The 27,611-nt window shown below is 36.8% G+C and overlaps 1 protein-coding gene across 4 annotated transcripts in view; it reads left to right on the plus strand.

Annotated features, from left to right (window-relative positions):
• The window catches only part of slc36a1 (solute carrier family 36 member 1), a 68,359-nt gene that overhangs the window by 6,575 nt on the left and 34,173 nt on the right, over positions 1-27,611 (plus strand). For all 4 annotated transcript variants that reach the window (XM_088933092.1, XM_088933094.1, XM_088933093.1 and 1 more), the window contains 7 exons: positions 853-941; positions 1,694-1,789; positions 2,487-2,571; positions 3,113-3,331; positions 5,255-5,353; positions 5,683-5,849; positions 9,322-9,491. In XM_088933092.1, coding sequence (XP_088789218.1) covers positions 853-941; positions 1,694-1,789; positions 2,487-2,571; positions 3,113-3,331; positions 5,255-5,353; positions 5,683-5,849; positions 9,322-9,491 — 925 coding nt within the window. The remainder of the gene's footprint in view (positions 1-852; positions 942-1,693; positions 1,790-2,486; positions 2,572-3,112; positions 3,332-5,254; positions 5,354-5,682; positions 5,850-9,321; positions 9,492-27,611) is intronic.

The raw sequence follows: 27,611 nt of genomic DNA on the forward strand, positions 1-27,611 counted from the left end.
TAATGACCCAGTGTACTCTGTTGTCATGCATTTCATTTATGTTGTTCTTTATTTCTGCACAAAGGTCTAAGACAAGCTTGTGGGCTTTGATAGTGTTGACAGCTAGTACAATATATTTGGATGGAGAGACTGAGAGATGTGCATATTAAATTATATTTTGCAAGTGTTTTATTTTTTAATATTAACTGAATACATCTCTCCAGAAAACATTTTATGCTAACAGCTTTATATGAGACAGAATAGCTTTAATGTCAAAATTAATTACACGGTTCATTTAGAAGGTCTTTTGAAAGCTTTTTCTTGTGAATTTTTATTTTTTTTCTTTTAGGTTCAAAATAGCTGTACAGTGCTGTGAAAGTTTTTCTGTCACACCAGTCACTTTAAAGTATTATTAAACAATCTATAATAATAACATAACTGATCTGTCAGTAATGATATTTATCTAATTTAATTGCTTCTCACGTGATGAAATATTTTTTTATTGGAGCTGTCCCTAGTGTACCTCAGGTCTTTGTCAAATATTTGTTCGAGCTGTATTTTATGAAAAGAGGATTTATCATGTTCAAAGGAAATTCTACCAGACTAGACTGTACTTTAAATTTCATGAAAGAACAACTGACAGGTGACTAAAAGAACGTTTTGGCGATTAGTCAAAGTTTTGAAACTTATCATTGAATATCAATTACTGGGCTATGTGGCCCGATCAACAATCAGAATATTCCATTAATATACTTCAAATTTCCTAAAATGTCAAAAAACGCCCCCTAACAAACTTGGATACCCACTGAAGAGAGGAATAAGTGTAGATGGAAAACGAGCCCTTTTCTAACATTTGTCCTTTTCTTGTGTCAGTTGGGACCTCTAAGTCTTCTGGTGATGGGAATAGTAGCTGTTCACTGTATGGATCTTCTGGTTAAGTGTTCCCATCATCTCAGTGCCAGGTGAGTGTGACGTATTTAATAATACAAACATAAAATCACTCCACTTAATGCCACCCATCGTTCTGTTTTTACTGTGGGCACTCGTCTTCGCTTTGGGAACCTTATCCAAGGCAACGTTGGAGTCGGCATTGTAGCAGTGCTAGTCCACACACGGGTTGGGTTATTGAGGAAGGAGGTCCTACGCCTGCAGATTATCATGGTTAATCAATCTTTCAGCATTCCTTTGGGAGGTGGGAGATAACCAGAGCTCCTGGGGATGTGGGGAGAACATACAGTTTCCACACAAAAAGCCCCCCCCCCACTTCGAGATTAAACCAAATACCCTTGAACTGTGAGGCAGCAGCACTCCTGTGCCACTGTTAAGATCACTTTATTGGCCATATACAATTTCCTGCATTACGAATTTGTCTTTTCGCAGACCCCAGCTTGCTCTCCATTAGACACACAGACAGGGAGAGAAGCTTGGGGGTCAGAGCACAGGGTCAGCCATTTATACGGCACCCCTGGAGTAGTTGGGGTTAAGGGCCTTGCTCAGGGGTCCAACAGAGTAGAATTCCTCTGCCGGCCGCGGGATACGAACAAGCAACCTTCCAGCCACAGTGCCACCGCTGCACCCCCTTTTTTTAATGTCCTTATTGCCCTTACAGTAGGTCACACATTGCAGAAATCAGTTTTTTTTATATTTGCCTAGAAGTTTATATGGGCAGTTTAACTTTTTTTTTTTAAGTGTTTGGATCTGTGCTTGATTTTAGGCTGGGGCTACCCTTTCTGGATTATGGGGAAGCTGTGGAACATGGTTTGGCTAGTGGACCTGGTTCCTGGTTGCAGAGACATTCAGTATGGGGAAGGTAAGACTGGTGAAACTGGCGAACAGGGAAGTGGGAGTGAAAGTCGTAATGGCTTATTCCTGTTACTCAGCACATTTAGATGAGTTTAGTAAAAATCCTATGCACTACTATACTTTTGCCATGAATATCTAATAGCAGATGATATTTGTGCGTATTTTTCTGGATAAAAGGTTATTACTTTAAAATAGTACGGTCTATAGCTTACTTTAAAGAAATTGTCTATGATAACAAAGCTAATAGGAGCCTGCTTTAAAATATTGTTTTTTTATTCTCAGAACAAATGCATGATATTGAAGTAGTGATATTGCAGCAGTAAACAGTGATACTATAATCAGTCGTACAGTAGACCTGCAGTGAGGTAATGTTTTATTGAAATGGCTCTTTGAGAGCTGTCTGGGCTAGTGGGTCCTGGCCTGTGCCTGTACTGGGGAAGCCTTCACCTTGCAGAAGGGTTGATAAAGTAAACTGTTGTAAACTGTTGCGCAAATCTCAAAATGCGTCCAGGAACCTTTGTAGCTTTGTACTTTGGGTGTGTGTTCACTTAAGAGTCATTAATAATGTACATTTTGATTTGTGAAATGTAGGTTAATAATTAAACATGGGATCTTGTTACCAGTAGTAATTGAAATGATATGTCTTTAGGATGCTTTATAAATGATAAATTCTGACAATGTCTTGTCTTTTCACTTGGTTTCAGGCGGCTGGTTAATTTATTTTTGATTGTCACCCAGTTGGGATTTTGCTGTGTTTATTTTGTGTTCCTCAGTGACAATGTCAAACAGGTAAAGCGTACTTTTCTTTCTCTCTCTGTGTTTAGAAAACATTTTTGCTATATTTCTGTTTGCAGATATTTCTTTTATTTTGGGCATGTACTTTGGTGTGTATTCTAGTTAATTTAACAGTTAAATTGTCATTAGGTATAAGAAAATTAGGGAAACTATCTACAGTACTCATGAATCTAGTGGTGAAGTATATTCTTATTTTTCACGGTAAAGGCATTTTGTGCAACTTTGGAGCAGGAGGGGAAATGACATGCACAGAGCGTGCTGTGACCATTCGTTATTCAAACCACAAGAGGGCACTGTTATCAAACAAAGACGTTTTGCTCCGTTATACGCTCTTGTAGCTGAACATCGCCACGTGTTGTTCCTTCTTTTTATTGCTGCATCATCTCTTGACACTATGTTGTAAGCAGCTCAGTTCATTTTAGGAATGGCACATGAACTGACACATGTTTTCTAACACACCCTGCGTCAATCAAATGATTGTTAAAAAAAAAAACAATTGTAGAAATTTGGAAAACATGTAATATCTCTTATCCAGGTGATAGAAGCAGCCAATGGAACAACGAATGACTGCCATACCAATCTGACAGCTGTGATTGTCCCAACTTTTGACTCACGACTCTACATGCTGTGCTTTTTGCCGGCTATTATTTTGCTGGTGTTCATCCGCAACCTGAAGTGGCTGGCACCGCTCTCTTTAATGGCAAACCTTTCGATGTGTGGCAGCCTTGTCTTGGTTTATTGGTATTCGATAACAGTAAGTATCATCATTAACAGAGTACAAACATTTAGCGTGGGTGTGAAATGAAGACTTAACTTCCTCCATTCGATGACAGAATGCTGTTTGTTTTGAGCCCACTGCTGTCAGAGTGGAGTGCAGTTTTTGCAGTTTTTGTAAAAATCAGCAAGTTTCCATTCCTTTAGGTACAAGCAGAAGCGAACACTTTGCTGAGTTTACTTGGCCCGAGGAAGTTGAACCTAAAATTCACCTCAAAATCGGATGTTTATGAAAGAGACCTAATTGCTGAATTATCTTTTCTTTCAGTGGTATCCTCAATTTCTGGAAATTGCTTAGACTGAGTTCTAGAGGTTGACAGATGAGGAAAAAAACATCTGAGGTCATGCTTCGTAGTGTGTAGCTATAGGGTTACAATTTCAGTCCAGGGGAGACTGACCATATATGTTCCTCATCTTAAAGGAAAGTCCAGCACTGGCAGGTTATAAGAACTGAATGTTTTAACTTTTGGTCAGAGAAACTTAGAAAGTGATATCCGGTGTCCGGTATACAGGATTCAAACTCTTCAATCGACCAAATGGACTTTAGAATAAACACAGAAACATGAAATGGAGGCTACAAATCAAAATTATGGGGAAGTGAGACCAGTTTCTTTACACAAAGGGTCATGGGAATCTGACATAAGCTACCCAGTCATATTATTTAGGTTTCTTTTAAGAAAAAGTAGAATGAGATGTTTGGATCAATTCATTACTTGTGCCCCTTTAATTTATACATTTTCTCATGCTGTAAGTGTATAAATGCAATGGTTGGTGGTAGGCAGAGACATATTTTTGTAAGAGATCACTTTATTAGCCCTATACAATTTCTTGCATTAGGAACTCGTCTTTTTGACATACCCCAGCTTGCTTTTCATGAGACACAGACGCATAGACAGGGAGAGAAGCTTGGGGTCAAAGTGCAGGGTCAGCCATTGTACAGTGCTCCTGGAGCAGCTGGGGTGAAGGGCCTTTGCTCACGAGCACAACGGAGCAGGATTCCTCTGCTGGCCGTGAGATACGAACTGGCAACCTTCCAGCCACAGGCGCAGATCCTGAGCCACAGAGCCACCGCTCTGCCCTAAACATAAACAAACATACAGGATCAACATCAAATACTATTGCTAAGTTTCTTGGTGTGTTTAATGTGCTTGTCAGTATTGCTTAAACATTGCTAAAGTATCATTGTATATTTATACCAGCTTTCTGTCATGCCTTTTGCATGTTTCGTTAGCGTGTTAGATCAGGGAGTGGCCACCCAGAGCTAAAAGAGGGTAACTTGCATTAGATCTTTGAAAGCCACTAAATATAAAATTATGTCATGAATTTCTTTCTCGAAAGGATTCTTCAGAGGTGTTTGACTTGGATGTCCTGGGGGTGCTTAAATTGTGCACTGCTGAGAAACCTTTAAAAACTTTAGTTCAGCTGTTAAATGATTCAAGCCCTGCTAATGCTGCTCACTTGATCCTGAATTATATAATTGGATAACATTTCTAGAATTTATTGTTTCATTACTCATACATATAGCACAACACTCCAGGAAAGAAAAAGTTTATGTATAGTTTTTATAAATAAGGCTTTCCTGAGTCTTGGCATTGTAGCTGTTTTGCTGCCTTGAAAACTAAATGTGCTTCTCTTCCGAGAACTTGCAAGACTGGGCCTTCTGGCACATGCTCAAGATGAAAACCATCAAAGGAAAATGGGGTTGCAGCTGGGAGATTGTAGTAGGTGGAAGGGGAGGAACCCTTTCCCTAGAGTTCCCTTTTAGAGAGGTTATAGTCTCGATGGGGATTCCTAGTCAGATAAAAGTGAAAGAAAAGAGAAGCAGAAAGCTTGTGAAGTTGTGGAGAACTTATAAATGTGTGACAAAAGGCTAATCAATCTTCTAAATACTTTTATCTTTCAGAACATCTCCTATCCCATTTCATTGCCCTATGTAGGAAAAGCAAAGGATTACCCTCTCTTTTTTGGTACTGCAATATTTGCTTTTGAGGGTATTGGTGTGGTAAGTTCCTAACAAAATACTTGTATTAAAATACAGTTTTCAAATTAATACAGCACGTGCACTGCACTCTCATTATGTTTTCAACATTTGCTTCAGTTTGTTAAAACACCTTAACACCTGTCAGCCATGTGTTACTGATGTGCACTAAGGGTCAAGATGTCACACGACATTATCTCTACTTTGTGAAAGTAATTGATGAAGTTTATGTATATTTGTTTCTGGATTTATCCCCCTGCGTATATCATTTACAGCGGTGCAGCTGGCCAACAGTAATTAATGCCAGATCTGTGAATGAGGTTAAAAGTGTTGATGTGCTTTTTTTCCCCCAGGTTCTCCCACTAGAAAACAAAATGCAGAAACCGGCATCGTTCAGCAGAGTTCTGTACTTGGGAATGGCCATTGTAACGTTCCTGTACATCAGTCTAGGCACTATAGGATATATGTGTTTTGGGGATCACATTGGAGGGAGCATCACTCTCAATCTGCCTGACTGTTGGTAAGTCATTTCTGAAATTTCTGAAAATTATACATGTGAAATATAAGGAAACTCTTAATTTTCAATTATCCATCAAACAGCATTTTCAGTTTAATGACTTACACATTTACCCCTCTTATTAAGACTTAAATATTTAAATATTTAAATTATTAAGACTTAAATTCCTTTGGAATTCAGATGTTATACCTTTCCATCATGCAAAAGGACCTGCACTTAGCATTTTGTGCACTTCACTGAGTAATTTCTTTCAAAAGCTGAATTATGCACAGACACCGACATAATGCTTTGCTGGCCATTGTGCTTAGATTCTTTTAGACAGTGAACTTGTCTGAGTTTTGTGAAGTGAAGATTATAGAGCACGAGATTCTGAAATGAATGTAGAAAAGCGATGTCTGTGTTTCTATGGCTTAGGCTGTTTTAAAGTGTAGTAATCATTGCATCATAAGTAGGCGTGGTTGTCTTTTCCATTTAAAACATGAATATAAACGCTTGCTTATTTCAGTTCAGATCCGTTAGATTTTTATTTGTTTTCCAAGAAATTGACTATTTTACATTTGAGGTTGTGGGAGCCATTGCATTTTTGCTTTAAATTGAAAGTCTTGCTGTTTTGATGATTATGTAACTACAGAGACAGCCAGATCAGAAACTAGAGATTTTGATTAGCCGTGGCATTATTGTGTCAGTTTCAAATTCCGCAAGTGGCAGAATCCTTCTAAACTCTTCCAAGCTGGAATTTGTCTGCAGGTTCCCGAAATGAAGAATTATAGCCTTGGGATTTCTTTTACCTCTTCTGTAGTTTTTTAGAAATGCAACAGTTTGCTGGATATGCAGAAGCCGAAGAATCAATTAACCCCCTTGATTATTGGATCTCTGCAGTGAAACAACATATTGACATCTTGGAAACACTGTTAGAAAATAATGATTGTAGAGTGCATTTTCCCTATGTCCTATGTAATATGGTATATAGAATAAATATATACATGTTATACAGTACCTATATATTTAATGTTATACAGTATGTTGGAATAATATGATGCACTGCTCCAATAATAAGCTGCTTTTATATACAGTAGTAATTAAAAAGGGAAGACGGACCTCTATGTAGTTATTTTTAAAATCATGCTGGCAACGACGTGGATGTTCTTTGATTTTTGCTTTCTACATATTTTAATTTATTGACAGACTGACAGCTCCCCTCCCTATTTGTCTCAGCTTCCATACCCATTCTTACATTCTTTCCTTTGTCCTCCCAGCTCTCAGATAGTTCTTTAAAATCAGTGTGCTTTTTTTTCCCACTGAAAATGAGGTTTATTTTTGTTTTCAAGTAACAAAAAATTATGGGACTTCTCAATCAATAGGACGGTAGGTTCTACAAACAGTTAAAGATTGTATTTGTCATATGTGGTAGAGAAAACCGTGAACACGAAGGCGATCCTATGCTTCTTCACTTAATCAGTTTTGGACCCTTTGTGCTTTTGTCTTGATGACACGGTTATGCTTTGAATTGTTGGAGCACTTGAAGCCAGCCACTGAATGTAACCAAACGGCTGACATCTGTGGCCTGTCCTTCTTTCCACTGCATCCTGTAGCTGAGTGGACATTTAACTAATTCCTTCTGCTGTTCTTCATTTAAAGTCGTCTCAAGGGAGCTCTTCATAAAGAGAGGCACATGATTTGAAATTCCTTATGTGTTGTCAGGAGATAACCAGCTGTCAGTGTGGAGAATGAGTAGAGGTTGATGTTAGATATTTGTTTTGCTTTAATCGAACAGTCAGAGCATACTCTTTACTTGGATGTTGTGGGGAATCGATGAGAATTCCTAAACCTCTTTTGAGGGCCGTCTCTAAAAATTGTTAGGAAGGCAGTCTGATGATCATAATAAGGACAATCGTGTAGAAATTTTGAATTAATGAAATTATTCACATACTGTACCGTATTGTCATCCAAGTATATGTCACTGCATGTGGTTATCTTTAGTGAATAATCCCATGTAAAGACCTCTCTTATTTCCTTATCTGAGGATGTTGAACAAGCTCAGAACTCCTGCTCCTTAAATGCATGTAATGCTGTAGTTTTATGCTGGAATTTATGAGCCTTCATAATGCTGACACAACAAGCCTTCCTTTTAGTCACATCATCACTTTTATGTAGGAGCTGCAATCTAGCTTATAAAATGGAGGTGGAAGAGCATTGTGTGCATTTTCCCTCACTTCTGTTTTTACCATCATTAGTTTTATCCTTTTATTGGTGAAGATATGAGAGTCTATCATATTTTCTATATTATGTAAATTATTACACATGTAAGATGTATAAACCCACCCAAACTGGTTCAGACACACAAAGCAAATACATTCTGATTTTTTTTTAATGTGTCTTTGTATATCATACATTTTATTTAGACTTCTCAATGGATATTGAGACTAGGGAGGATTTCCAGCCAATCTCGGAGATATATTGTTCCCTGTTTTAAACTTAAGATGGTGAGAAATGGAACCAGTAGGTACTGGTAAATTTGGATATGAAAACATAATTGATGGTGTTTGAGTCTGTGGAACAAAGATGAATTGTGTACCTATGCAACCAAAGAATCATATTGCATGTCCTAAAGTGTTTGAAGTGTGTCTGTCTCTGTCTGCGTACCTGTGTGGAAGGTAACCACCATATCTTTAACATAAGAACATCAGAGAAAAGTTGTTATGCTTTGCTTTTCCTTGCCTCTTGTACAATATGAGCCTTTTGGACACAGACCTGGGATTGCTGATGTTTATTAGGTGATTGTAGAAGTTCTGTCTTCGGTTTTTATTCTTTGTTTAGCGGAATGATTAACCAGAGTGATTTACAAAACCTGGAAGGGGACGTAAGAACAGAATCAAGTATAGAAATGAGACCATTCGGCCCATCTAGCTGGATTTCGTGCTGATTGCTAAGTGATCCAAGGATCTTATCCACCCACTTGTTGAAGAAACCTGGGTGTCATCTTTGACAGTGTAGCTTGGTATCCTGTTCTAGATCTCCACAAACCTGTGGTGTACCTACAGGTGTACATTTGCAAGTGTGTCCTCTGCTTCATGTTTAGTGTTTGTCCGGTCCAGTGTTTTTTTTTTAATGTCCTGGAGGATTTTCACTACTTTAATTGGGACATCTCTGTCTTTTAAAAACTACAAGGTTCTGTTCTTTTAGCCAGTCAGATTAGAACAGTCCTTCAGCCTGGGAATGTACTGGATCTGATCTCTCTTCTCTGGACTTGATTCCAGTGCAGGAAAAGGTTTATTTATGGTGTCTAATGTATTGTGCGATATTAACATATTCTGATTTAAAATTTTACACCTTCACCGGGTTTTGCCTTTTTATTGCTTCTCCATAGTATCTATAAGATGACAACGATGAGTCAACAATAAAGGTTTATTATCCTTGTGCTAAGAAAAGGCTGTCTTATTGAACACTCTAAAGTTTCATCCTCTTATTTTCCTAGGATGTATCAGATTGTAAAGCTCCTCTACTGTTTCGGGATATTCATCACGTACGCCCTGCAATTTTACGTCCCGGCAGAAATCTTGATTCCCCAGGTGGTAGCCAGATTCCCGGAGAGGTGGGTCCTGGTCATCGATTTCTCCATTCGCACTCTCCTGGTCATGCTGACATGTGAGTAAAGAAACCTACGTATAGACACAGGTAAAGGCTCGTTCCATGCTGAAGAGTAAAGAAAAGAAACATGACGTTTCGGCTGTGGAGCTTTCTTCAGGTGTGAGGGAGAGGGAAAAGTTGTAAAGAAATAAAGTTATAGGAAAGATAAAGTCAGAGTAGACAGACAGAGGAGGTAAGCTGAAGATAATGATACTTCTCTGCACCTTTCAGCATGGAATAAACCTTTGCCTGTTCCTTTGCAGCCTTCACATGCTAACACAGCTCCCTGCGTGAACCTTTTCGTGCTATACAGTACATAGAGACACAAACCGGTGGATGCGCAGTTATCATTCTCTCTTCTGTGACCTCCTCTAATGCACACAGTTATTTTTATATGGTCTTATGCTCTTCAGTGTTTTATAGGGATATCCAGATAGTCCAGAAACATACTGAGTAGAGTAAAATAGTTTGCAAAGGGATTTGGTCACATTTGTAAATGGATCCTACTACTTTATAAACATATCTGAAGGGGATATTAATCTGTGCAGTCTTTTTTCCTCAATGTTGTGATTGCTTAAGTATCCCCAGCTATTGTTAGGGAGTATAATTGGGAAAGAATTTGCTTTGATCCTCTCTTCAAACGCCACTGTGTTAAACTGCTGCTTTTCAAAGTGCTGTTGACATGCCAAGCTGAATGGTGTTCTGGCTTTTTTAGATTAAGACACTCCTACCCTGTGGTATTTATCACTTATTATTTAAAAAATAGGATTTAAAGTCACAGCAACAATGCTGTGATAATAAAAGAGAATAGGCAAATATAGAAAAACAGGAATGAGGAAAAAATCTGATGTGCAGTTGACAAATGGCCTCCAATCTGAGTGTACTGCACGGAAAGAATATCTTAACCTTTTTACAAGGCTTACCCTTGCTGCAGAAGTGAAGTTCATTTTAGTTTTGGCTTCGAAGAACAGTTACAGCCTGTGATGCCCAGTATGCTGTATGCATAATGGAGACACACTGGACAGGGTGTGTACTTTACGAGTACCAGACTCGTGCAACTTTCAGCTTTTTGTTTTTTCAGTTGGCTGCCTTGTACGTGCTTCTTTGCTTTAAATATCAAGCACCTATACTGGAGGTCAATGTGTAATCCAAGATATGCCGAGTGTTTAGAATGAAACTTTCTCATCATTCATTTATCATAATCCATAAGGGGATCTGAACATGCATCTTCCCTTGTTTTGCCTGTTTTACTGCCTTTTCCTTTTAATGGTTCTAAAGAGGATTGTTTTTCTTCATATCAAGTCTGGCACGTTCTTCTGGCAGTGAAATTTTACACGGGCTCATGCATTTCCTTTTCCGTCGGAGCAATTTTTTTTAATTGGCTATGAGGTTGAATCAGTTAAATGTACTCTGGGTCTTTATGGAGTCACTAGAGGTTAGATGACAGTCAACCGATGTGATTCCTTACCCAATCTAGCTAGATTTGTATACATTTAAGTGTAAACCACCTATTTGATAATTAATTGATAGTGAATATGTCCATTAACAGCCACGCCTTTGCACCACTCAGCAGTTATCATTATAGTAGCCTTCACTAAATTTGAATTTAAAAGTGCTCTGCTGCCTTTGTGGTCTTCAGTGCAAGTGGAAAATTTTGATGGGGAATTAAGTAGGCACTTTTCACCCTCTCCACTGGGTTTCACTGCTGTGAAACACTGAGTCAGTGCCTTTTCTGAGCAATGTCAGAATTTTTCCTTTGTTATTAATCACTACATTATGAGTGAGAACTAAAACTGGCAAGCATGCCTGAATGTTAATGAAATGACAGTTTTACAAGTTTAGGTGTTTCATAATCCAAGATCAGTTGCGAAACTTGTCCATTGACCGTTACAAACATAAACCAGGGGACACAAGAAGAAACTATGAAAGTGCTTTTAAAACCTGAGAAGAGGAGAAATTTTATGAACTGGAGGGTTGTAGAAAAAGTCATTCAACAATAAGAATATGGTTGAAGTCGATAGTTTGGCTACCTTAAATAAATGGCTGAATGAGATTCTTGGATCAATGAAGTATTATCTACCAAATGGGATAGATGTGTCGAATGGCTCAAAACTATTAACTCAGACTCTAGGATAAGAAACAAATGTGCACAATTAATTACAACATAGTCATGACTTATTACACGTACACAGTTCATTACAGCATTATAGTTGATGCTTATATCGTGCTATAAATGTCTTTTTTACATTTTAGTGCGTGTGATTTGTTCTCAATTCACTATATTCATTAAAGGAACTGTAATACTAGAAAGTCAGGGCAATTTAGATGGCCACCTTAACTCAACGTCTGACCAAGTTAGTTGTCTGAGAGTTCAGCCTCCAAAAACCATCAGTTACACTCCAAATTAATTGTCAGCACAATGTTTTGCAAAGAACAAGTTTAGTCTCACATGGATCCGAGTATAAAAACATTGACACAGTACTAAAACTTCACTTCAAAAGCAAATATCAGGCATAATAAACCCACTCATGTAAACATCTTGCCACCAAAACAAGAAAACTGAAACAGAGGCTAGAGCTTAGCAGGATTTTTACAGAGCTTAGTGAGTCATACTTCTGATCATTCAATAGGGTAGCCTTGCTGAATCCATTTGTCTATAAAAAACTGGAAATAATCCGACAGATCAGCTGTGGGTGTTCAGGGTTTCTCAAGGCCAGGATTTTGGACCTGCTCATAGCTGTCCACGTTTTTTTCTTCTGGTTGTTGCAGTGCTTACAACATTCGAGTGGTTTGCTGTATAAAATAATTTCTTTCCAATGCTTCTGTAATGCACTATAAAGAATTAGTGTTCGAAGGCGTTTTGCAAACTGAATTAGTTGGTAGCCCACGACAGGCAGCAGGCTCCTGCAGGAACTTGTAGCTTTCAGAGAGAGGGCAGGTGTTTGAAACTGCTGATGAGGACCATGCATGAATATAGCTGAGGTTTGCTATCATTGCAAGCTTATTATTGAAAAATCATTGTTTTTAGTTGGGGGTAGAAAGCCTAACCTGTGGTGTTCATACTATTGATTGCAGAGCCAAAGACATTTTGTCAAGTGAAGCAGTCAATCAGTATTCTCAGAATGGGAGCCTGCATTATCTTCCCTCATTAGGGGGAGCCATTCTCTGCCTGTCTCAGTGGTGGGTAGGCTGGAGCAACTCTATTATGCTACTTCATTGTTAACATTGAATGCCTCTTTTTATTATTTTCTTCTTCAAAGGGTATAAAATATTGAAATGGTAAATAACAGAACCCAGAAGGGAACCTGAATTTTTAATTACTGATTGTAGATTGTGTTTTGTTTTCTTAACATAAAACGGCGTTTCTTGTTCTCCTGGCAAATATTTTATTCAGGAACCAGATCCAATGTTTTTTCATACATCAGTAGATACCATACATGTATTATAGTTAAATTATATTTGCCATAGGTATAATGTAAAATTAACAAACTTGTCTATTTTTTAGAGAGAGTAATCAAATGTAGAATGATATTAAAGGTTTTGTTGATTACTGAATTGAGTTTTGAAAATGGGTGTTTCGCGCTGATATTTTGACATAAAAAAAAATACTCAGGACTATTGACTTGCAGATACGTTGTCAGCAGAGGGAGTATTTGTTTTTCCAGTATGTGATTTCACATTAGATAACTCGTGCCCCAGATTCTGCACATGAACTAGCAGGATATAGGCAAAAGCATCCCTGTTAAAGATTACACAGCCTTTAAGACCTTTAGCTGCTATATGCAGTGGATTTTCAATTATTAATCAGCATTCTAAAATAGCTTCTGTACTAATAGTGGATGATTTGTTATTTTTTATTGTTTTATTCTGATAGTACTAGTTGTATAGTTTATCAGAACAATGACTTCGAAAACTTCAGTGTTGGGAAAAGTTACTTTGCAGTAATGCAGAAATCCAGCATTACTATTACAACTTGTCGGGAATTTATTCTTAGAATTTACACCATGTTGGGGGAAATACTGTATTTGAAATGTAATCTGTTACAGTGATCTATCTATATACTGTAGTGTGTAATCACTATATAAGGAAAGATGTTACCACTTTCAATTTATTAACAGTGTAAAAAAGTTATTCCTTGTATAAATTAGTTGTAATGCATACTTTTTAAACTTTTTAAAATAATATTTCCCCAGCATTGAAAATACATATTCCTTGCCAAAGTGCAGAATGTGCTTCATTTTTTCACTAAAAACCTCCTTTTGCAGTCTTATAATATTTTCAACAGTTTGAAAATGAGAAAAACTGAAGCGCATTTCATCTGTTCCAAATCTGTACCGATTCACTGAATTAGTGCCACTTACTGTTACTACCATCTTAATCTGTTCATTTTAATCTGTTATTAACCTGTCTTTTTCTTTTCTCTGAAGTAAACAATATTATAGGAAAGTTTTTTTGTTCTGCAATATTTATTTAAGAGAACATTTCTGGGGGTTCCATGTAGATCAACTGCAGTAAAATGAAGTTCAAATATACTGTGTATATTTAAGCCTATAACTAAAATAAGTATATAACAAGGTCTAAACTATTTGTTGAAAAATAACAAGTCGCAAATAAAACAAAATCCTAAGGACAGCATTTAATTTATTTCATCTCATTGGCTTGCCTGTAAGACATTTGTACCTCCCTGGTGATATCCTTAGGGAGTGCTATTGGCTGTCAATCTTGCAAGGACCAAAATTGCTCCTTTCATTGTAGTTGTGGTGGTAAGACCATTGACTTATCAAGTAATACCTGTGGCTTAGCATTTTTGACCACAGTGTGTGTGAGGTTGTTTGAAATGTCTGTTAACGGCTTGTTAAGGGTCTTGCTTTTCCTGTTCTATAGTAATTTGTTATGAAGCAGAAGTGTAAATTCTTTTAATGTGATTTAACCAACCCAAAGCTGGTGAGAAGGCTGAGAGGACTGCTTTTTAAACATGAAGTTCTTTTCTGTATGCAGGTAAAATAAGAGGATTATACTTAAAAGATTAGCCTGTGGAGGGGATATGATTATTTACTGAGTAACTGTTAAACACCGTGGATACAGCGGTATTTTTAGTTTTAGTTTTTATTAGCATTAACAGTGTCTTCTATTATTTTGTATGCTGCAAAAAGTCAAAATCTGCAACAGTATGACGGGGAGGGGGATTTCTAAATGCAAGTTAGTGAATTGAGGTACAGTGAAATAAAAATCAACCAATAAAACAAGACTAATGTATTTAAAAATTGTTCTTAACTTCAAAATAGTGCCGTAATTCTCTCACTGTAAGATGATATGCTTGTTCATTTATTTCTCTCTCATTATTTGCTCTAGTTCACTCAAGTGCTATATTTGTATTTATCTATTCAGGTTAATTTGATGCAAGCCATGTTACCTTTAGCTTAACACACACGACAGCGAAACCTTCCCAGATTGTTAGGTTCTTAGTGTAAATAACCGATCATAACGGCTGTACTCGGCACTCCCCAGACAGACCGCAGAAACAATTACGATTTTTTGTCAAATATATGAAATGTGGAGAGTCTATAAATATTCTGAGGCAATTCTTCCAACAATGTAGACAGAAGTGAATGTGACTTTTCTAGTGACTTATGGATTCAAGATAAAAATATTTTGAAGGGCCTTCAATTTCCCAGGATGAATTCTCAGACTTTTCAGGGCAGAGTTGATAGATGATTGTTGGTGGAAGTTTAATTTTTTTTTCTTTAGCATATACACTATATAGACTGTGCATATGTATTAGTAAAACATGGTAAATATTAAAGTATCCATTTGCACGAATCATTCCTTTCTCTAAAATGAAGTACTGGGGGAGTGGGACAAGCAATGTATGAAATTGTACAAGAGTGGATACAAATTTCTAAAGTAAAACTGCCATATACCTTGCTTTAATCACTGTAAGAGAAGTTCACATTAGTTTGGATTTAGTTTTATTCCTTTCATAAAGGAGACCTTTCCGATGACAAGACCGTGACCTCATCTAATCATTCCCCAGTGGTGCCTTGATCTTAGATTGCAGATGATTTCATTGTGAATTCTTAACGAGGCAGACTCTCCAGTATTTTAATATGGCAAGCCATCATATTAAAGAGCAATCACCAGACCAGCCTCAGTGCATGAATCAGCCCAATAGCCATATTAGTGCCACAAGAAAGCCTTGAATGTAGAGTAGCAGCGATAAGAAACCAGAAACAGTGACTAAAAGGACAGATCATTAACGTTGTCCAGAACTGCTTTGTAAATCCACGGTCAAATGAACTTCAGAGTAAATTTGCTTTCTTTTCTTTTAATCCCCCACCCTCCGTTTTTTAGAATCAATGAGTGAACTAACCTCAGTCTGTTCTTTGTTGTCAGCAATGATACATTACTTTAAAAGAAGAATGTCCCGCTCTAATAACCATCTGGTTCAGCATTAGAGCAGTTTTCGCAGTGTTTCGCTTTTCAATACAAGAACATTTTTTTTCTCCATTTCTGAAGTCATCCTGTTTGTATGCTACGTGAGGGGATTGAGTCGTTAACCTTCTATTTCATTATGACTATATAATAAATTATTATTGTGTCAAAAAGCAATTGCTCAATATAGTGTGTTCACTTTATTGTTTCTTGTTTATTTAACTTTTGAGCTTGTGGGGGGTTTTTGTTTATAATGTGCAATTAGAAGACATTATAATTTTATTGCTTTCTTTACTAAAGTTATTTTCCTGCATAAAAAATATTTAGTGCATATCTTTTCGTTGCAGTATATTTTAACTTTATTGTTAGGATATATTTAAATCAGAGATCATTTTGCTAAGCCTGCACTATTTCGTAAACAAAATAACATCTTAGAAGTGAATGCTAACAAACACGATGTAATCAAAAGGAAGACATTTTAGATTTTTATTATTGCTTTTGAAAATCATAAATGTGGCTGGTAAAGAACAGCATCTAATCCACTCAGCTGCATGTTGACAGAAGCACACTGTGTGCACTGTGATCTACCAAAAACAGGTTCACAAGTCCTCGAACCCCTCACTTGTAATCTTCTGTTCTGTTTTACAGCTAAAGTATCATGATCTAAGTGTTATTTGTTGAGAAGCTGGCTTTTAGAGGGTATCTCCTATCCCATTTCTCCATTCTCATAATAAAGAGTTTTAAGTGGAAAACGTTCTGTGAACAAGGTTTCCCATTTCTGAACACGCACTATTTTGTCACTGTAAATCATGATGTATATGTAAAATATAATGTATTGCCAGTGCAATCCACAGTTGCAGACGATCATGGAGTGTGTGTCAGGAATGTTTTAACACTGTCCTTCCAAAGTTGGAAAGACAGAAGCGGTCGTTAATACCCATTGTTGACTTTATACTGTATAACGCAGTGTGGGTCTGTAAGAGCACTCTTATCTCTCTCCCACACTAACCTCCTTGCATAGAGGTTATGTGTGAATTCATAGGTTCTAGATTCAGTTGAAATTGCCTGTGACTCACTCCCCCATGTACATTTGAACAAGTGTGCATGATAGTATTTTTCGTTGCTTTTATTTTGTGTTATGTGCTGTTGGAATTTGGCAAATCGTACCAAACATGTAGCAGAGCTTGCTCAGTAGGTTGGGCCTGCGCTGTAAGATCGGAGATGAAAAGAATCCACAGTGACTACAGTGCAATTCTGGGGCTCCGTGGCACACAATTGATGTCTCTATAAAATTAACACTTTCTAGTTTTCGTTCGTTTTATACACCTTGGCAGTTTGAAATTCCTCACACACAGCTGTATTGAGTATGGAGTATACTGTATATGGAGTGTATCTAACATGACCTAGAACAATTAAGCTCTTTTCTGGATTGGGATTTTCCAGTATAGTGCTCCCATATGAGGGTGTTGGACACTGTACCGTAGGTAGAAAGTGTTGTCCTTTTGAACATTTTTAGTCTCGAACAGGGAAGATTCCTAGCATTTTCAACGGCATTGACTGAGTCAACCCAGCAGGCTTCTTCAGTGTGAACAATGACACATGACCCACAGGCCACATGAACCATGGGTTGGAACTACATAGAAGTATGTTTAAAAACCAAGAACAGGAGGCATATTTTTAGCCAAAGGTGAAAGCTACTCAGCCGTGTTGTTGAAGCCATTACAATACCTTCTTACAAGAAATGTTTGTATGACATCCTTCAGATGGCCTTCTTTTGTTTGTAACTGTTCTTATGTCCTTCAGATGAGACATTTAATCAAAGTCCAGACTCCTTGGTGTTACCCTTGATGTCCTGGATAATTTCTACTCTTGGCTTGTCTCTTCCGGTCTCCCTAAAGTTCTCACTTTATTCACATGGTGAAGCAATTTCTCATCTCCACTACACAGCAGTTTAGGTGGATCTGCTGGCACATAAGGAAAGCTGCATATCACCCATGTCTGCACTTCAGTGGTAGATAAGCTGGCTCCCCCTGTATACTGTATATGAAAACTGCTTTTAGATCCTTTGGATTGCTGACTTTATAAAGGCAAGGAATTATTCCATAAATGCACATTCTTCTCCATGTCAAATCACAGAGCGAGGATACCAAGAAACGTACTGCCTTATACTGTATTTGTTTAGTTTTTGAAAGCAACATGCATTGAGCCATTATAGCTCAAGGAAAAAAAAAGGGATTTGTCATCAAACACATTTCTAATTTGTTTTCACAGCCAAGAAAATAATGGATTAATTCAGGGAATGTTGTCAAGCAGTACATTAAAGTTCTTTTTTTTTAAAATAGCTAGTTGTGTAGAGGCAGTAATAAAAACCCAACTACATGGCAGAATACAAAGACCTGAAAAGCAATGGCTGTCCCTTTGTATTTAAATTTGATGAGAGAGAAAAATGCTTCACTTTTATGACGGTGTCTTAACTGTGGGGGAAAAAACTTTGTATTAGTAAATGTGATTGGAAATGCCTCTAAGTATGCTGTTTTGTATGATTGACTTTTTTAGTTTCATACAAGACTCTGCTTTCATCTTCTGAACAAGTTTCTATTGTTTGACTTACAACTAATGGAAAATGGAACATATGGAAAGCAAGACTCTTTATATAAAATGTACAAATAATTCAGATCCAGTTTCAGTGCATTAGCAAGAAGGCTGCATACATGCGACTTTCAGAATTCTGCCAGATTAGTTAAAAAAACATTAAAGATGCTGCAGAAGATTTAAGGTCTTCAATTAAACGGGGAAAGGGGCAAGCATGCTATCCCATCATGATCTCCAGAATTCTGCTGAGACCTGCAGCTCAATGCAAGAAGTCAGTCAGCCCGAAAGAAAAGACACTTTGATATGGAAAACCAGCATAGATTATTAATGGAAATGCAAATTACTGTTGCAGAGATCAGTTTTCCGTTATTGGCTTCTGAAAGCCATGTGAGGGCAATTAGGAATCATGTGGCTGTTTATTTTTCGCAACATTGACAGTTATCAAATTGCTTACAAGAGAGAGTGGCAACACCCATGGTACCTTCGGCAAGTCATGATAATCAGTCTCAAATGTGGGTTAGAAACAGGATTGCGTTTCAGCAACACACTGAGCTAAACTGCCAGTATATTAGCTGATTAGAATAGTTGCGTTCTGTGCTGGAACTGAAGTGTAATGTGTGTGAACTGTATATTTATAAGATCACTTTATTGGCCATATACAATTTCTTGTATTAGAAATTTGTCTTTTCGCAGACCCCAACTTGCCAGTTAACATACCACTACGTCTTTGGACTGTGCGAGGAGATCGGAGCACTTGTAGGAAACCCACATGAACACTGGGACACGGAATATTCAAAGCATAATTAAGTCTTTTTAGTAAGAACATAAGAAAGTTAACCAGTGAGAGGAGGCCATCAGACCTATGTAGTCTATTTGGTAGTTTTTAATCGATCCAGGGATCTCATCCAGCTCTTCCTCGAAAGAACCACAAGAATGAGCACCATGGCTGGGTAGCTTGTTTTATATTCCCACAATCCTTTTGAGTAAACAGTTGTCGTCTTTCTAGGGTAATTAAGAAGATACTCTAGTAAGGTATTAAAATAATTTAATCTTGACGCAATCACAGCATGTATTGAAATTTCAGCAGCCAGAACCGTGTTACTCAGGTAGAAGAAAGATGACGCACCTTGAAGTTCAAAATAATAATGCAAAGTAACACAAGATTCTAACTTTCATGTAGAGTTTGATTACTGCCCCATCAGTGACACCGAAGTCCCTGCCTTTGCAAAGTTGATGTGATTCTATGAATGTAACATCAGTCTAGTTTGGAAAGTTCTGCTGCATTCTTTGTATCTTCCTATCAAACAGGCAGCTGTAAAGTACAGAAAGAGCAACAGCTGTATCTGATCTGGCCTGCAAGTACATATGAGTGTCATCGGTATAGTGATGAAACTGGGGTTTATGATGGCAAATGATGATTATCTGAAGTTTGCCTGACAGCTCCTTCCATTCTTGTTTTCCTTTTGCTTGTAATGCCTTTACTGTCAGAGCCCTTTAAAGCCAAAACAAACTAATTCTGCGCACTGCTGTTCATTAATTAGATTTTTGTTTTGAGAACACTTCTCCAGAGTGCTTTAAAATCAATCTGCATGTAATCTCATATCCATTTGCATTAGTAGCAGGAATAAAGTTTTCATTTTGATGTTTAACATGCTTCCAATGGGACTTGGGTTTGCATGCATAAAATCCTTGAATATCAAGTAGAGACTCAATATTGACATTGCCCCCTCTTTTTTGTTAAAGCAAGAATTTTCATTACTGAAGCCAATGAAAAGGTGTGTGTGTGTGTGTATAAATATTACTATAACCTTAGAAAATGAAGATTCTCAGAGACCCTTTTTCTCGTCTTAAAGTAATTTAATTGAGTGGAAACGTTATTTGTTCCAAGCAAAACATTAAAAGAGGTAACATAAATTTGCTTTAAAGTGTTTAGATATTGCATAGTGGATGTCGCAGAAACAGAATCACGTGTCACTGAGATAGCAGATGGATTGCTCTAGCCTGAATGAACCATTGAAAATTCTTGAGTTCACTGTGGAATGAAGAAAGCAAATGTAATAGGATGTTGTAAGTAATAATAAGCATAATTTTATATAACACTTTTACAAACAATCTCAGAATACAGTTATAATAAGTACTAAAGAGAGAAATTTATGCAGGGACTCTTCTTGTACCTATTTTATTTGATTCACAACTAAAGGATCTAAATCAGGGGAATCCAATACTTGTTCTGGAGGGCCAGTTGTAGGTTGTTAATGAGTGTGAAGCAGCAGTACCTGAAGAGCAGAGAGAAGCTGTTAAATTGGTCCAGTAAGGGCAGTAACCAGCTGGTTTAGTTAATTAAAACCTTAGTTGGAAAGAAAATCCACAGAGGTAACAGCTTTGTTTTATCCTAAATAACTTCTTGACCTTGTAACATGGAATTGAGCTCTGAAATGATAACTTATCATTGAGATATACAGTACCAGGTGAACTGGACATGTTTGCACAGGCTCAAAAAAACACATCTGTCTCAAAGATAAGGATAATTCAGTGTACAGTATGTTTTATCAACTCTTTCCATAGCGTTATTTAAAAGAGAAATCAAAACATTTCCTGAAACTGGCAAGACAGCTGGAAATTTCTGATAATGAGCCTAACCTTTATGATGACCTAGCTGAACATTTGTGGTGACAGATGATTAATGATGTCTTCTGGTAAAATATTTTGATCACTCTATTCTCGCTGGCTAGTATTCTTGTTAAAATTGTTTGGATGTAACAGATCTAAAGCTGTTTTTGCCTTGTGTTAGCAATAAAAAAATGTTGATTAAAAACGGTGTAAAGAAAGTAAAAAAATTAATTACCCAGAGCTTGTGTATGCATTGTTCGCATAAGATATGATGGAATGGAAAATAAAGCTTGTAGAGACAATTCTGATTGCTTCAAACAACTGATTGTTTTTATTTAGACTTTTGAAGGTTATGCTTTGTGCATCCTTATTTAATTGCATATTGCAGGATACTTTTAATCTCTATATGCTAACCTGGGTAAATCCTTAACCTACTGCACTACATCCAGTTATTGTACTTTTTCTAACTTCTCCAGTCATTCGTGAATGTGAAATGGCACAAATAGCAATGGTTGTTGTTGACCTGTTCACATTAACCAGAGATGGTACAGAAAGTTATTACTGAATGGGACTGAACAGTTTTGCTCTTGAACAATAGACTAAGAATTTGCTTGAAAGATTTACCCCAGTTTATATCCTGGACTGTATCATTATTAATTAGGTTTTCATCCTAGGTTGCAGATGACATGGCGTGTATTCAGATTTACAGTCTGCAGCGTTCTTCTGCTCTGGTTAAAATCTGCAAGAATGGTAACTATGTTAGCATCCCCTGTTGTCTCTTCATCCATCCATATTCTGACTGCTTCATCCGGTTCAGGGTCACAGGGGAGCCGGAGTCTATCTTGGGAAGGTGCAAGGCAGGATACTCCTTGGATGGGACGCCAGTCCATCGCAGGGCACATATAGATAGACACACACACACACTAACACAAGGGCCAGTTTTCCCAGAAGCCCATTGAACTACCAGTATGTCTTTGGACTGTGGGAAGAAACCAGAGCACTTCAGTTCTGGAATTGAACCCAGGGCCCTAGCACTTTAAAAAAAGCCAGAATGCTTAATGTGTATGTTATTGTATTCATTCTGACTGTTTGCTTTTTGAAAATCGTGCCGAATCAACATTTTAATTACCACTCAAAGTGAAGGAAAATGGCTAATCTCTTGGTGAGCCAAGAATCTCCTGGAAACCTGTATAGAATAAATCTAGTGGATATTCCTGAGACAGGCATGTCTGTCAAATTGATTTTTAAATCAACAAAATTAAGGCTGATTCATCAGAAGAGAAAATAATCAAATATCTTTTCTAGTCTGTCTAGGAAGCAGACCTCCTTCGGGCTGAATTTGAATAGCTCTGTAATAGTTGTAGAAGTCACAGCAGCATTAGTATTAATTTCCTTTTTAAACACATCTCTGACATCCATCTGTCTAGAGAGACAATGGTTTTGCACATATATTAGAAATTTCTGAAGTTTCCTATAGAAAACCTTTTTGAAATTACTATAAGATAAGCATTTAGGGCAGAATTGCATTATGATGGTCTGTAATAATATAGTCAAATGTATCATCAACAAGATGAAAGGGAAATATATTAAAGTGAATGTTTCTCTTAAGTGTTTGCTAAAGAGAAAATAGGAAATTTGCCATACACTAAGGAACCACAAAGTTCTTTTTGGTTTCTAGAAAACCTTAAGATACATTTCCAGGACCTGTTGGTTCACTACCAATTACAATTAAAGAAATGAGAGGTGTTATTTATAGACTAAATAAAACTCTTTCAACAGTCACTCAGGATGAGAGAAGTACCCATTGAGTGGAAAATTGCTAATGTAGCAGCCAACCAGAAAAGGGTTCCAAAGGAAGAAAAAAAAACAAGTATAGACAAATTAGTCTTACTTCCATTACATGTAAGGTTATGGAAACAATCAATTGAACTAACCTAGAGAATAATCTGTATGGCAGTAAGAATTTAATTGAAACATAGATTTCCAAGTAAAGAGTCTTTATTAGGACTGCTACCTGTCCTTGTCCTTGTTTGCATCAGTGATGTATGTACTGGTAAAGTTAAGTGTTCTTATCTGTGGATCAGAAATTGAAGGGAGATTAGCAAACTGTCGAATCTGCAAAGAACATGCAAAAATACTTTAACAAACTGGACATGCTTTTATGGTTATATTCATGCAGGCAAATGTAGAGTGTAATAGATAGCAGAAACGGTGCTTACTATGAAACAAATTCAATGAATTACATCATTTTCCTCTTTTAGTAAAGCAGTAGAAGTCAAACAAAATTTGGGGAAATATAGTGTATAAAGTGTAGAAATTGAGCGAAAAAAATAAATCAACAAAGCTATGTTGTGAAATCTGAAACCGTGACTTATTTCAAGAAAACGGTGGATGTAATTCTCAAATCTATTAGCTACTATCAGCCAAATGAGCAATGAGCCAGATTTGCTGATTGTCCCTCTCTTGTTTGCAACCTCACTCACGTTCTTTGAAATGTAACATAAACTGTAACTCCACAAATTATTTTTTTAGGGATATAAGTAATTGAAAAGATACTTAGTATTTTTGTTCATTAAATTGGTGTGTTTGTTACACAATTAGTGTTAATAAATTAACAATAGTGAATGTATGCTAAAAAAACAGTGCTTATCCTTTAGGTAGTGAAAAGCACGACGGATTGAGAGTGTTTCTCCCTGGTCATGTGTCAATCTGAAATATTTCTTCCTTGTAAACAATATTTAAACATTAGTTGTTTAGATATCCAACTGTGCCATATATACTACAAATGTCATTTATATTAGTCTGGTTTCAACTCTGTATTCAGGAACTACTACATACTGTATACATATTTATATGTGGAAAAATACTTTAGTCCATTTGAGACTTCCCTTTGAGAATAACGAAAATCAAATCTGTTCCAGTTACCTGGAATGTTTGTGAGGAGAATTTATTGGACATGATGCAGTTAGACATTTTAAGTTTCTTAGGGGCCTTTTTAAAACCTAAAATTTATTTAATCTCTTCATACCTGATCTGTTTTAATTCATGAGGTCTTGTGTAAAAAGGCCTTTGGGTATGTGCAAGAAATGTACAGTACCTTGCTCTTATAAAATGTTTACTGTATCTCTATTTCCGTAGAATTTATTAAAACTCCATTTGTACTTACTGATAATACAAATTAATATTTTGTCACGTTTTTGTGTTCAGTCAAGGATCAGTGTTTCCTGCAAATTTAAAATTAAAATATATTTCATTTAGAGAATATACTTAATTAAGAGTCAGAGGACACAATGTAATCCAAGCCAAGCACAGGAAGCAATGCTTCACACAAAGGGTTGCCAGGCGATGAAACTGGCTCCCCAGCCATATTGTTAAAGCTAATACTCTGGCATCTTTCAAGCTGAAAAGCTGAATGCGATGTCTGGATCAATCAACAACTAACTACCAAATGGAATGGATGAGTTAAATAGCCTCCTCTGATTTGTTATCTTTATGTTCTCAATAAAAGTACAGGATAGCAAGACATAAAGATAAAGTAGCTGGAATCCTCACAGTGAGGGGGTTCTGTCATGTAGTTTTGAGCCTACTGTGCAAAGTTCCCTAGACAGAGCATTTGGCTGTGTTGATTGACATTTACACGGTGTTGTATCTACTTTCCTGATGAGCCCAGGAGAGCTGCTGTTTGAGTTGTGCTAATTTTGTATGCACATGAACGGTAGGCAATTATGATCTCAATCAAAATAAATCAGGATTTTTGTTCTGCTTGGTGTTACTTTGAAATAAGTCCATTTTATAACGGAGTTTTAAACTGATCATGAAGTGCAGCATACTGTATGGCTTCAGATAAAAAGAACATCGAATGGTTATAAATGAGGGGATGCAGTCTCAGCTCCAACAACATAGCTGGATAGCTTGTTCAATACTCCAACAAACCTTCCTGTAAAGCCTTACATTCTCAGTTTTAAAGGCACTTTTACATAGATTCCCCTTGTGAACTCTGGTTTGTATGGCCCTGCTTATACTGAAATAGTTCATAGGATTAATTTTGGGACTTTGACCCTTTTGAATTCTTGAGTCAGGTCCCATAGCAGTCTTCTCTATTATTCTGTCAGTGTAGGACTTTCTTTTTAGGCTGGGATTGTATCTAGTTGCTCTTATCTGAACTGATCATTTTTGGAATGTGGTGACCACAATTGTACAAAATACACAAGTCTTCCGAGTGTATTGTACAATTTTAACTCGTGATTTAAGCAGTTGGATGTGTGTTACAGTCAACACTATGACCTTTTCAATAGTCTCTCAGGTTAGTCACCCTTTTTTGATTATACGATGGCTAAATTAAAAGCCATCTTGACAAAAAGTTCTGTTTCAAGACTGTTTTTTTTTTTAGTTAATACTATAATTTGCAATTCAATAAAACTGAAACACTTCTCCTTTTCTTCCAGTTTCCCATGGTACCAATGTCGGGTATTTTAATATATACATTTCAGATGTTTCCATGACAGACACTGTATGTTATAAAGATTAACCAACAAATGTATTAAGTCTTCTTCCAGATTGACCTTCCGTACAATATTGAACATTGATGTTCAGCACATTTTCACTGCTGTGCCTTCAATGATGTTAAGCGCTGGCACAAAAGGCAATCATATGACCTTCAACAGTACCAGTAATTGAGGGCTGTTTTCCTTTCTAATTGTGGTTTTCCCAATAATCCTCACACTACTGGGATGGGGCTGTTTGGAAATCAATGGTGATCTCTACTTGTCTGTCACGAATCTTGGGAAAACGCTGAATCTCTATAGCCTAGATGGGTATGGCGTGTGTGATTCTTATGTTTGTTGAAGCAACTAGAAAATTCACAACTGCCTTGAATACTGTCCCATCAGGACCTGTTGAAGAAAATGCAGACCCAGAGGAAGTTGTTAACACTTGTATTTGCTTGGAAGCAAGAATTTAACTTTTTAATTCACTGCTTTTACATTTTTAATATCACTCACTGAATGTATTAAGGCTTTATAAAGGAAATTATTTCTCACCGTTTATCTTCCTCTTCATTATTTTTATTTTCAGTTTATTTGAGTTCTTTTGATGGAGTGTGAAACTTTAAACAGATTTCTAAGGATTGTTTTTTTTACTTTTGTTATATTGTACAATATATATTGAAAATATGTTTAAATACTTCTTAATTTTGTCATTGGTAATGTTACTAAGATAAAGAGAAAAATTACAGAAGCTATGTTTGTCAGAGTGTGGGCTCGACATCATTGATAGATTCTGAGCCATATACTATAATCTGTGGCAGAGTCTGTCAGACATTTCAAAATGATCCCTTTCTGACAAGCGGTATTTAGAGGCTAAAAGTGCTGGTAAGTGACGAAAGCCATCAAGTAACTGACAGGTGTCATTTTTGGAGTGTTAATCTTGAAATGCAGTGAGTATATTGAATCTTTAACACGGTCATTATACTTTACAGTTGCAAGAAAAAGTTTGTGAACCCTTTGGAATTACCTGGATTTCTGCATTAATTACTCATAGAAATGTGGTCTGATCTTCAACTAAGTCACAATAATAGACAAACACAATCTGCTTAAACTAATAACACACAAACTTCTTCATGTCAGTACTGAACATATCATTTGAACATTCACAGTCTAGGTTGGAAAAACTATTATAACAAAAGTGTGTTAACAAAAGATTAATTAATCAATTTAATTCCCAGATAATTGAACTAAAATTCCATAGTGCTGTCCACTGAGGTAAAAGTTTAAAGGGCATTTCACCTTCCCAACATAGTCTGAGATTATCTAATGATTGACAGTCACCTGCAGCTATGGTAAGAAAGACTGCTAATTAAAAGAAAGACTGGATGTGTGAAATCCTTAATTAATCTTTGAGATTCTTAAGCATTATTCTCTTGCGTTGTGAGTGAGGTTAGTTTTAAGGACATCTGAAAAGAACCATCTGACCACTTACAGTAGAAATGTCAGCTATTGAAAACAAGAATACACTTGTTTTGCACTGTATATCAAGTACATCATTCATGCTGGAATTTGTTGATTGCCAGATAACCCACTTTAGGAAGATAAACCCCTGCAGATTATACAAGTGTGAACTGGGTTGGTTTTCATTCTTGCTTTTCTTTTCAGTCACTGAGAAAATGCAACTGTTCGTTTTTTCAGAAAGGATAAAAAGCTGATAGAAATACTGAAGCCATTTAGTAATTCCTTGTGGAATAGGTGCTTCTGAAATGTGATGCATCTTTTTGGCTCTCTAGCTAACAGCTTAGAAGAACAAAGAATATATGTTCCGTGTGTTTCCTGTGAGAAGGACGATTTGATTGGGACTGGTTTTCTTTTTAGCTTGGAAGAGAAGAAAACAGAGAGCCTATAATACATAGGCAGTAAAAAGCCTAAGGATCTATGGATCCAATACTCTGTGAAGAACTGGTTGATATTGGTTTTGCTTTGATACATTTAGTATGCAGCAGTTTTATAATTAATA

This window comes from Atractosteus spatula, chromosome 14 (genome assembly GCF_055471065.1).
Source record: "Atractosteus spatula isolate fAtrSpa1 chromosome 14, fAtrSpa1.hap1, whole genome shotgun sequence".
In the NCBI taxonomy this organism is placed as follows: Eukaryota; Metazoa; Chordata; class Actinopteri; order Semionotiformes; family Lepisosteidae; genus Atractosteus; species Atractosteus spatula.